A 12,723-nucleotide genomic window follows, 5' to 3' on the forward strand; every position below is an offset into this window, starting at 1 on the left:
TCTGGCGACGTAATGACAATGGCATAAAACCCAACTTCTAACAACGTTGTGCCCTACAACGTTTACCAACGTTGTTAAGGGTCAAAATATACAACTGTTTAAGTGCAACGTCGTAGCAACGTTTTGCCTACGTAATTTGAGGTTTGGGTATGCATAGGGTAGCAAAAAGTACCAATTAATTTCAACGTTGCGCGTAGTCAAAACTAGTCGGAAGTCGGAATTTTGTTACTTGGGTAGTATTGTTACTTTCTAATTAAAAAATATATATTTAATTTAATTACTTACTCTCACTAATTTCAAAGTTTCCAGAAACCATATGAAGGCAAATGTTAAGCGTCAGTGAAGACTCTAAATTGGTCGATAACGAGCAGGCCCTTATAAATCGACAGTTCTCAAAGACAACTTTCATATTTCCTAAAAGTAGGCGCTGAGTACCAGCTAGTGTCTCCCATATTACTAATAAATATCCCATAGCAGGAAATAGATTTCTCCCTAAAAAGAGTGTATGTAATTTTTTACTGTTTTTAAAATTTATTGTGTATAATGTTATAAATTAGTTAAAAATGAATTTCACTTTAGGTAGTTTTTTTCCTTTTTTGAAGATAAACCAAAGCATTAAAAGATAAATTGCAGCACAGCGTCATTCGATTAAAAAAATCACAGTTTACTAAGCTTCTTTGTTTTACGTCAAAGACTTAATGTCAATATTTAAACTCGAGAAGGTATTAAATTAGGGCGCTTATAATATATAGAAAAAATATACTATTGTAATCGCAAAACATTTTCCGATGCACGTCATAAATCATATCGACATTGACACTAAAGTCTATAAACCTGACAAAATGAAATTTTGGCAAAAATATTTAAATTTGTTGTATAATTTAAGATACCGAGCAGCTTTTCCTTTGGCTTTATAGAGCAGATGATTGTAACAGATAGTTTATTTAGATTAAAGCTGCAAAAATTAATTTAAACCGAATTTTATTATCGCTATGTTGGTCGCATTGCGCCGTTTTCAGCAAGATTGTCGTTTATTATTTGACAATTATTCTATTGTCAGTCATTATTTTGTATAATATCGTGTTATTGTTGAATCTTTGTGAGCAATTTTCGTGTTTTTATCTATTTTCATAGACTTTTTTAAAAAATTGTACTTTTAAGCACAAACAGTTCTTTTAAAAACTAAATATTCGAGTTTTTGAATTGCATTTCTTGAAATAGTGTGTTGAAAATATGCCGAAGAATTTAAACAGTCGAAGCAAAGAGCTTGTAGCTTCCCTGATAAATTATTTTGAACGAGAACGTGACAGTAAAAGTCCTTTATTACCCTTGACTGCAGTCAGAGAAGTAAGTTTGATTGATAAGCCACATTACACCACTTTCAAAGTTATTTCTACGTTAGTTTTTATTAAATTCTGTGATTGATAGTTTGTGCATTAATAGCACCCTCTTACTTGTTATCACCACTTATGGCGTTGTAAGATGTACATCAATAAATAAATAAATAATCCATAATAACGCTTAGAATAATATTAATAATGGACCAGTTTTTGCCAATATGTAATAAGTAAAGTAAGCTATAAAACAAATAAATCAATTAATTTCCTAATTTAAAAATAAAACGCAAAAATCTTTAAAAAATTATATAAGAAATATATTGTTTGTCACTTTTAAATTAAGATTCATCTCATAAATCCATTACAATCTGGCAGCGCTGTCGCCATCGCATGTCACTCAAAGTTGATCACGTGCATCGGATATTGTTTCGCGATTACCATAGCAAAGTATACTTTAGGGCAAAAAATAACTTAATTTAAGGTACATATTTAAGAAAGCTTATTTCTAAATGTTTTATTATATACAGGGTGATTCTTGTAAGTCGTTCATGCTTTCGAGGAATGATGGAGGACGTCGAAATATTAATTTTGATATGTTTTAATTTTGGTATCGTTATAAAATTTCATTATAGGAATCTACCTAACAGAGACACTTTAAATGTAAAAAGAAGAGGTTTTAGTTTCAACCAGTGGCGTAGACGTAATACGCATCGGGTAACTTTTTCAAAAAAAAATAGTACGCCACTGATAAAAATAAAAATTTCGGAGTGTTTTTATTTACTCGGTTTATTTCCAAGAAAAAATGTTTCTTGCAACTTTGTTCAATCTAACACTATTTTGTCACAATTTAAAAATACATATTTTTTTAATGAGAACCTTATATATGCGAATTATTATAATTACCTGTGTAACTATCATAAAACTACGAATTTTATTATTAACAATAAAAAAAAATTCTAGTTTAAATTTATAATTTTTTAAAAATTTATTTGGAGCTAATAGTAAAAAGTTCTAAAGGTACCCAAGATGAAGGGAACTAACGATGCACATGTTTCTGCCTTCTAGTTATAATTATAATAATTCGCTGTATTTAAGATTCTCATTAAAAAAAATTATTTATTTTTAAATTGTGACAAAATGGTGTTAGATAGGAGAAAGTTGCAAGAGACATTTTTTCTTGGAAATAAACCGAGTAAATAAAAAAAACGAAATTTTTATTTTTATCAGTGGCGTACTATTTTTTTTGAAAAAATTTCCCGATGCGTATCACATCTACGCCACTGGTTGAAACTAAAACCTGTTCTTTTTACATTTAAAGTGTCTCTGTTAGGTATAGTACAATTCTTTTAAAAGTTCCTCAATATGGCTGACCTAGTTACGAAAATTGGTAATTTTTATTAATGAAAAATAAGTTGGCGTTAGCGAATTCAGAAATTGATTTACTCTTTGGTTAACAATAATATTTCTCAGGATTGTCAAGTTGACGTTAAAGTTAGGTTATTAGGTGGTTGTCATAAATAAAAACATAGATTATTGAAATTATTTAATAAGAATAAAGGTATTTTACCGCAGATCCGAGGAGATTTTACTTAAAGGTATATTATAAACTTTCTCAGTGAGAATATTAACTCCCCTGTTTCTTATATTCCAGTTAAAGGGACGTAAGAACTATAGGAAGTAAATTTTTGTTTTCATGTTTTGACGATATCTGAGAGTTCCTAGAACTATCAAGATTATTGAATAATTATAGTTGTTTAATAAGTGAAATTAATAGAAGACTTGGAAATAGGATGATGCTTTTCATGTTGTAGTTGATAAATCACCCCATTTCTCTTAATTTTTTTTTTCAGTACAGTTAATCACAAATTAAATTGATGTGTGCAAAAACAGCTATATATTTTCAAACATCTTATTTAAATAGTTCTTTTATATACTATTAAACTGTATCAACTACAAAGTATTTAGCAAAAAATTATAAGGTAATAAATTTTGTATATATAATTTATGAAAATTTATAATATATAAAGATTAGAACACAATCCTCTGAAGGAAAAAGAAATACTCAAAAACTCATTAAATATACTTTATTAAAAATAACAACATACCAAAACATCCATGCAAACTGTAATAATCAGAACATTATCCACATTATACCTTTATTAAATTTGTGTCCACACTCCTGCCAGGAAATCCAGAAATGTTTGTTTAAATATTAACTTATTTTAAATTGCCAGAAACACATCAGAATATATCACAACCACAACTATAGGTTAATCTGTACTAAATTTTATACCGAGTAAGTGATGCGTTAACTAACAAGTATAGGATAAAAAACAATTATTAATATAGAGTGTACTATACAATGTCCTGCTTATTTATGAAATGACTTTCCCTTCAAATGTGAGGAATACCAGTAAAATAAAACATAATTTTTGGTTTAGTTTGGTGTTTGATATTCTAACTACATCTATTACAAACCTTAAGTGCTTTTAGTGAGTAATTGTATTTTTTATTATTCCTTGTGTATCCTGTAAAGTAAAAAAATATTTCAAGAAATATAAAAACAATGCAATAGATATCAAACAGATTCATAAAAACTACTTACAATTATTGTACATAATTATATATTTCAAGTGTTATTTGATGTTTGGTCCCATTACCAACATTACCTTATTTAGGTCTTCTCTACTAACTCAACTTTTAAACCTGTTTTAAACCTTCTTTATATTTTAAAACTGATTTACAACAATCTGTAATGCCCGCGCTGTTTCCTGAAATATGAGTTTTAATCTATTTATTATCATATAGTACATATTACAAACCTGAAAATTACTGACACGAGGAAACTTCTCAAAATAATTATAATAATACCTTTTACAAACATCTGGACTATTTATTTTCACGAATTTGTGAACGAGTCAATGTTTTCTAATACGTTTTTAAGCGTTTTACACATTTTGAATATCTTCCAGCCTATTCGTCAATTCTTGATCGGTGAAAAGATTATTTATAACTATATAATTAGTACTGCAGGTTGTAGGTTAAATAAAAGAACAAAATCAAGTAGAATTTGTGAATAAAAACTCAAAAAATAATGAAAATATTTAGAAAAAGGAACCGTAAACGTCAATGTCAGCCAAGTGTCAGAGTTCAATTGGATTTACCACAGATTATCAATTTGGACGATTTGAAGTACAGTCGATTCCAGTTTAGAGATTTTCGTTTTTTAAGCCTCCCATACTGAAGTCCGCCATATTGGGAAGTTTTAAATGAATACAAGTATAGATTCCTATAGTAAAATTTTATAACGATACCTTCAACTGTTAAGAAACTATTAAAGAAGATCTTTAATTTTTCAAAAATTTTAACACCCTGCATTTAACTATCTTGCGTAAGAGGCATTTCCGGTCCATAGTGTGCTATATCAAAATTAATATTTCGACGTCCCCTATCATTCCTCGAAAGCATGACCGACTTACAGGAATCACCCTGTATATTGTTTTAAATATAAAGAAAATAAAATTTGTTTTTCATTAAAAAGCGAAAAACAAATTGCACTCATTACTATTTTTTAATGTTTATGTTTGTTTATGGACATAGGGCACATAATAAATTTTAATAACGCCAAAATTATAATGAAAGAAGCGATAGCGTCTAAAAGAAAAATAAAAGAGGCTTTTTCAATACGATCTAATAAAAATTAATGTATTGCTCATGCATCTGTAGATGTTAGTAATGTATGTCAATCGCTTCTTTGATTTTAAAGAACATAACATAAATAAACGTAACATACGTAAAAATTAAAAATAATCATACAGAAAGTTTGGGTTTTTTTTGGTTTTAACTTATTAACTAATTGTTATCAGGTAGTAATTGTTAATTTTGAAGTTTAACTTGATATTAATGTCATTTTAACAGAACGTCAACGGTTTTTGTAGACGTATCTGTTTTAAAAAACTAAAATGTTCTCGAATAGTTCAATTTAAATATTTTAAATGGTTTTTTTTCTTTATTCTTTGTATTTTTTTTGCTTCCGACGACGGAAAGAGATAAACTTTCCGAAACGTTAAGCATTTTTTGTTCGTTAGACAAATTTGTATATCTATAAACCTAACTTCTGACAAGTAGTTTCCGTCTGGATCAACGCAAAAGTGTTTGCAATAAATAACTATTTTATTTTGTAGATTTTCTTGCAGTGACGGAATTTTTACTTCTTTGTCTATTTTGTTAGGGGAATTTTATAAGTTTAATATTAACGAGTTTGGTTTGTGCAAACCAATTTGCGCAAATTAACTGAGAGGCTAAACAGCCCTTTAGAGGTATTTTAATTATAAGTAATATTAATTATACTAAGACCTAATAAATTATATTAACTATTTTTTTTATATTTTCTGAAAAAATTATCATCTTATCATTTAAAACTTTTTGTTCAAATCTCTATAATATTTTTACGAGAAATATTTAAAAAACATAACATAAATAGATGCCTATTATGAAACTATTTGTCTTATTATAATACTAATAATGAGCAAAAAAATATATGGTAATCGCAAAACAATTTCCGATGCACGTAATCAACTTTGAGTGACAAGCGATGGCGACAGCGCTGCCAGATTGTGATGGATTTATGAGATGAATCTTAATTTAAAAGTGACAAACAATATATTTATTATATCATTTATTAAAGATTTTGACGTTTTATTTTTAATTTAATAACCCATATTTTAGTAATTAATTGATTTATTTGCTTTATAGCTTATTTTACTTAATACGTATTGGCAAAAATTAGTCCATTATGAAGATTATTCTAGGCGTTATTAATGGGTTATTTATTTATTTATGGATGTACAATCTTACAACGCCATAAGTGGTAATAACAAGTAAGAGGGTGATATTAATGCACAAACTAATAATCACAGAATTTAATAAAAACTAACGTAGAAATTACTTTGAAAGTGGTGTAATGTGCTTATCAAACTTACTTGTCTGACTGCACTCCAGGGTAATAATAAAGGACGTATTTTTTTTTCACGTTCGGACGACTATTTTTCACGTTTTCGTTCAAAATAGTTTATCAGGGAAGCTACAAGCTCTTTGTTTCGACTGTTTAAATACTTCGGCATATTTTCAACACAAAATTTCAAGAAATGCAATACAAAAACTCGAAAATTCTCTTAAAAGAACTGCTTGTGCTTTTAAAGTACAATTTTTAAAAAAAGACTATGAACATCGGCAAACAACGAGAATTACTCACAAAGATTTAACCGACACGATATTATACAAAATAATGAGTGACATTAGGATAATTGTCAAATAATAAACGACAACCTTGTTGAAAACGGCGCATTGTGACCAACATAGTGATAATAAAATTCGGTTTAAACTAATTTTTGAAGGTTTAATCTAAATAAAATTATCATAACATATAATTTGTTACAATCATTTGCTCTACAAAGTCAAATGTAAAGCTGCTCGGTATCTTAAATTATACAACAAATTTAAACATTTTTGCTAAAATTTCATTTAGTTAAGTTTATAGACTTTAGTGTCAATGGCGATATGATTGATGACGTGCATCGGAAAATGTTTTGCTATTACAATATTGAAACATACATACCGTCAACAACATGTCCAGTTAAGTAAGCCTGCTCAGAACGTTTGATTGAAAAAGCAATTGCTCTTTGCTCGAACATCAAAGAATTATCGTTTGAATAGCGACTAACGTACCAATTCTTATCGTGTTTCCATCCCACCGTCGGAGAAATCATAGGTGTTCCTTTACTTACTGGGTACTGTACTTTCGGGTATAAGTACTGAAGCTGGGGGTTCACACCCAGCTCATATAATCTATTAAATAGAAATAATAGCATACTTTAGTATTTATTAATTAAAATTTGTTGTTATCATAATTTATTAAATTATGATAAACATTTATTAGGAGAAAATATTTAATACTAAAATGTTGTGATAAAAACGCATAACAAAATCTATTGTCATTACCACTAAATTACTGATATATAAAGTTTAATGTTTTCTTTTGGTCTCTAATCAGTTAATTCACATTAATTCATATCGATCAATAAATAAAAAAAAGTCATAAATATACATATACAGTGTGGTCCGAACTGTATTCCGGAAACTTCGGCAACATATTCTGCAAATAAAAATAAGTAAAAAAGTTCGTATAAATGTATGTCCTAAAAAGCTTAGTTTCGGAGATACAGGGTGTAGAAGTTTCATTTTTATTTCGATTTTTTCTAAATAATTTCTGAAATAACGTCAATATTTGAATAAAAATTGGTGTCTGGGAGTTTTTTGACATGAGAAATTTGATTTTGATGTCAATATGACTCCTACTAGTAGAGGGCGCCACCTACATATTTTTTAACTGGTTTGAAGAGTAATAACTTTTCGTCTGTACCCGTATAAAAACACTGAGTAAAAATATTACATTTAAGACGTTTTTGACGTGAAAAAGGTCTCTTGGTAAAAATCGCCACGAGTAATGGTTTTTGAGATATTTGGAATAGAAATTATCAATACTTGTCATCATTGACCTAAATTAAACATGTTGACTAAATAGTTATTAGATTCAAATCATATATTTGAAATGTTTTTGTGTAAAATGTTCAACAGAAACTGTTTTATCATCATTTTTTGCAGAAAAAATTATGATTAATTTAAAAAAATAAAAATTTCCCAAATTTATTATTTCAGTGAAATAACTATCTACTCAACGTGTTTATTTTTCGTCAATAATGACATGTATTTACTATTTCCATTCTAAATATCTTAAGAACGGTTGTTCGTAGTGATTTTTACAAAGAGATATATTTTACGTAAAAAATCACAGAGATGTATATTTTTTTTGCTCTGTAGTTTTACACAAGTACGGACAAAAAGTTATTGCACTTCAAAACAATTAGAACACAAGTAGGTGGCGCCCTCTAAAAACAGGAGTCATATTGACATCAAAATCAAATTTCTCATGTCAAAAAACTCCCAGACACAAATTTTCATCCAAATATTGACGTTATTTCAGAAATTATTTGGAAGATATCGAAATAAAAATGAAACCTCTACACCCTTTATCTCCGAAACTAAGCATTTTAGGACATACATTTATACGAACTATTTTACTTATTTTTATCTGCAGAATATACTGCCGAAGTTTCCGGAATACAGTTCGGACCACCCTGTATACGTTTTGGTTTATTCTAAAAAATGTTAAACAGGTTGGCCAGATTGGTTCGGCCAACCAAATTTAACCAAAAATTAAAAAAAAATGTAATTTTTTTTTCAAAAATTCTAAATTTTCAATTATTGGCGAAAAAAACCCATAAACATGTTTTAGGGTCGAAATATACGACCCCTAAAAATATTTGCACTTATTTAAGACTCACCCTGTATAATACCCGGTCAAGAATATATAATAGAATTTAGTATACATTACCTGCCAATGGAAATTAAGAGATCATTTAAACCTCCTCTACTGATCACAGATAGGCTCTTCTTGCTGCTATTTAATAATGTAGATATTTCTCCATTTCCAACTTCAAAAATAATGCACTTCTTTGTAATGAAATCTTTAACTTTTTGAGGTACATCGGTGTATTTCAAAGAATTCACTATATAAGTGGAATCAATTTCTGCCTGATATGGATCACAGATAACTTTATCGCTTAGCTTTCTAGGCTTGGTAATAATTTTATCCAAAATATTTTTTAAGTCCAAAGCTAAAAATGTATGAAGAAGAGAATATTAATTTTATTTTAATATTTTACTAATTATGATTTTATGATGGTGGGTCAAATTCGACGCTTTTATATGGAAACACCCTTTTCTATAGGAGATAGACAAAAACTAATATCGGTGTCTGGAGCTTAATTTTCATCAAAAACATGATGGTGAAAACGGCATATCGATATCTGTTACCGTTTCGGAGTTACTTCGGAGTCTTTCAAAAATATGCATTTTTAACAAATCGCTGTAACTTTTTTGCTATGAAAAATTTTGTATTTTTATGAAAACATTTCCAAAGTACCTTTTTACGTAGAATTTAATGGTTTAAGTATATTTTTTTTTTGAATTAATAATTTAAGAATTATCAACAGAAAATTCTATTTTTTATATGGAACACCCTGTATATTTTTAATTTATTGAAAAGAATTTAAAATTACCTTTCCAGAAATATCATACACTTGATATCTTGCTCGATTCCTCTTCGAGATATAGAGTATATAAAGATTCACCCGCTTTAAATAAGTAGGCTTTGAACGGCACCGGCTCTAATGCAAAAAAATTCTAGCTGTGAGCATCAATTAAAACGAAAATAATATTTGCTATGAGAGATGCAGAATTTTATAACAATTTAAACTATATTTAACCAACATTAACACATTTAAACTATATCTAATAACAATAAAAATAAATAGCAAACCAAGACATGAGATTTTGCTACAGGTGTTCGACATATCAACCGTCTTCTGTTATTGACAGACGGGGCAGTTTTTGAACATTTCTCGCGGAATTCATTAACTCAGTGGACGTGAAAGATACCCTTTCATAACTGCTAAGTATTTCTAATTCTTGTCTAGATTATACGGAAGAATAAGGAACCTTTATTTTTCCGCAAATATATCGATATGATTAGATCCATGGGCACTAAGCCAGGCGGCCTCGATGGCCAAGGGCTGGAATCTTGGTTGGCTATTCAATTATTCTTGAAATTGGATGCAAACATTTGCTGATAACTTCAGCGATCAGAGGCGGTGTGTCGTCTTGCTGGAAAAATATGTTTTCGAGTTGCATTAAGGGCATATCATCAATAAAGGATCCAAAGCCTACTAGTTAAAAGTGGCGAACTTTTAAAAATTCTGTATTTCGAAGGGGATTATAACAAAATATCAAGTGTGCTATATTTTTGGAAAGGTGATTTTAAATTCTTTTCAGTTAATTAAAAATATAGAGGGGGTCCCAAATAAAAAATCAATTTTTCGGTTGATAACTCTTAAATTATTAATTTAAAAAAAATTATACTTAAACCATTAAATTTTAGGTAAAAAGGTGCTTTGGAAATGTTTTTATAGAAATACGAAATTTTCGATAGCAAAAAAGTTACAGCGATTTGTTAAAATTGCACATTTTTGAAAAACACTCCGTAACCCCGAAACGGTAACAGATATTGATGTGCGGTTTTCACCATCATGTTTTTGATGAAAATTGAGCTCCAGACACCGATATTAGTTTTCGTCTATCTCCTATAGAAAAGGGTGTTTCCATTTAAAAGCGTCGAATTTGACCCACCCTGTACACCCTGTACAAAAAAAAACGCTTTATTGTACAAAGCCAAAACAGCTTCATCGACAAAGCATTCACAAAACAAAAAAGCACAAAAACAAATATACAAATAATAAAAAAAATGTCATACACTACAAATCAATTCAAAAAAATTTACGTCATAAAATTGCAAATAAAACATATATGGACATTGCAGAACATAGGCGTATCTAGAAAATTTTACAAAAGGAAAACTGTAAATGAATAAAATCATGATATATATCATTAAATGAAGAGTTATAAAATATTAAATATTAAATACTAGACCTTTAACCAGTGTGTGAGATGATCAAAATTTTAAAATTGAAAATTGTTCATGATAAAACAACAACAAAAAAGTCGTTTACCGCATATAGGGCTCTCTCCAGTAAGTATGATTTCAGAGCTTTGCGAAATGCGGGAAAGAATGAAAGTGGCTTGATATTCGAAGGCAAATGATTGTACATTTTCCTGGCATTGTACAGTATTGAGCCCTTAACTAGTTTTGAGCTCGGGGTTGGAAGATAAATATCGTGCTCCGCATTCCTATGTGTGAGTTGTGAGAAGGCCTTTCCGGAATAGAGAATATGTGCTTGCGGATTAAGCAAACTGTGCAAAAAACATGTGTTATCTCTCTTAGGGAGATTCCTCACGTATCAACTTATTCTGCTTTGTTTCGTAGCTACAAAGGGATAATCTTAATTTTTTTCGATTCATTATTTTTTCTTAAGTACTTTTAGTGATTCAAATTAAATTTTGAGGGTAAAAATTACTATAAGTGCTACATATTTTAATGTTAAAAAAGTGTCGAGAGATTCATCACGGACGTACACATGGGTTATCACTGGAATATTTTCGAAAAAAAAACATGTGCGCCACTGATTTTTTTTCTTTTGATAGCAAAATGGTATAGGCCGTTTGAGGCCAATTAAGGGTTGTATCTTGGTTTTTCGATATTAATTAAATAATTATTTATTTTAACTAACTTATTATTAAATATTAGTACTATTAGTTATTATTACTATTAATCCAACCTATAGGAAATTCAAATAAAATAATAATGGTATTTAAGATAATTACAAAATGCCAAATTTTAAAAAGTTTTAACATCCTCCTGTAACCTTAAAACCATTCCATTGCATACCCATGTTTATAGGAACTTTTTTCATATTTTTTTTGATAATTAATAAATCAGTGAATTAGATCTTTGATTAATTAATCAATTTAACACTTGTGACGTGTCTACTAGTCTTTTTGTTATATTCAAAAGGAAAATCAATAAACTTGGCCTGGACGTCACTAAAATTGTTGAACTTAGACTTTTACTTGGAATTTATTGTGTGTCTATGTCAACATTATTAAACAAACTACATGATGGCGTACATGCTGACTTCTGTTGATTTCCCTTTATAGGATCTTTTTAGTTTTGTCGAATAATATTACTTACCAACTTTCTTGTCTTTTTGAATTAAATCATACAATTCTGCAGTACTACTTTTATGTGCGGCGTTGGTAATGGAACCAATGACATAAGCCAATTCTACCACTTCTTCCAAGCTTATAGCTTCATCAAAGTATCCACATATTAAACTACCCAAAGACAAATCTTTGTTAATGCCAAATATTTTTGTTGGTTTGATTTGCAAGGTTTTTATAAGATTGCATATCGCCAACTGAAGCGTCACATTAGCCAGGACAGTTTCGAAAATCGACTTGGTATTATCCTTCAGTATAATATTCATGATGCTAACATTCTTCGGTTTAAGTACTTGGTGTACCCTAAAAAATACAAATTTCTTTCAGATATTAACTTAAAGCCAGCCACACACGTTTCAGGTATACCGGAACGTGTGCGAAAATATTTTTGTACAAGTATCAGGACTTTTGCAAATTTAAAGAAAGTTATATAAAGACAAAGTCCAAACCACTGTCAAAAAGATTCTTTATTAGTGACCGGTTTCGGCAATTCCAGCCATCATCAAACTTTTGTCAAATACAGGGTGGCGCCTCTCATACGCCGTAGAAGCTCCAAGGAGAACTGTAATTTATATCGAAATGAAATTTTGGC

At 29.2% G+C, this 12,723-nt stretch overlaps 1 protein-coding gene across 1 annotated transcript in view; it reads right to left on the reverse strand.

Annotated features, from left to right (window-relative positions):
- Positions 1-12,723, reverse strand: part of LOC115876930 (fatty acid synthase-like) — an 82,049-nt gene that overhangs the window by 45,849 nt on the left and 23,477 nt on the right. The window contains exons 9-12 of the mRNA XM_030892978.1: positions 12,103-12,434; positions 8,791-9,073; positions 6,955-7,184; positions 286-492 (exon numbers count right to left, since the gene is read on the reverse strand). Of these exons, the coding sequence (XP_030748838.1) occupies positions 286-492; positions 6,955-7,184; positions 8,791-9,073; positions 12,103-12,434 (1,052 nt within the window). The remainder of the gene's footprint in view (positions 1-285; positions 493-6,954; positions 7,185-8,790; positions 9,074-12,102; positions 12,435-12,723) is intronic.

This window comes from Sitophilus oryzae, unplaced genomic scaffold (assembly GCF_002938485.1).
Source record: "Sitophilus oryzae breed Bouriz unplaced genomic scaffold, Soryzae_2.0 scaffold_1440_pilon_pilon, whole genome shotgun sequence".
Classification (NCBI taxonomy): Eukaryota; Metazoa; Arthropoda; class Insecta; order Coleoptera; family Curculionidae; genus Sitophilus; species Sitophilus oryzae.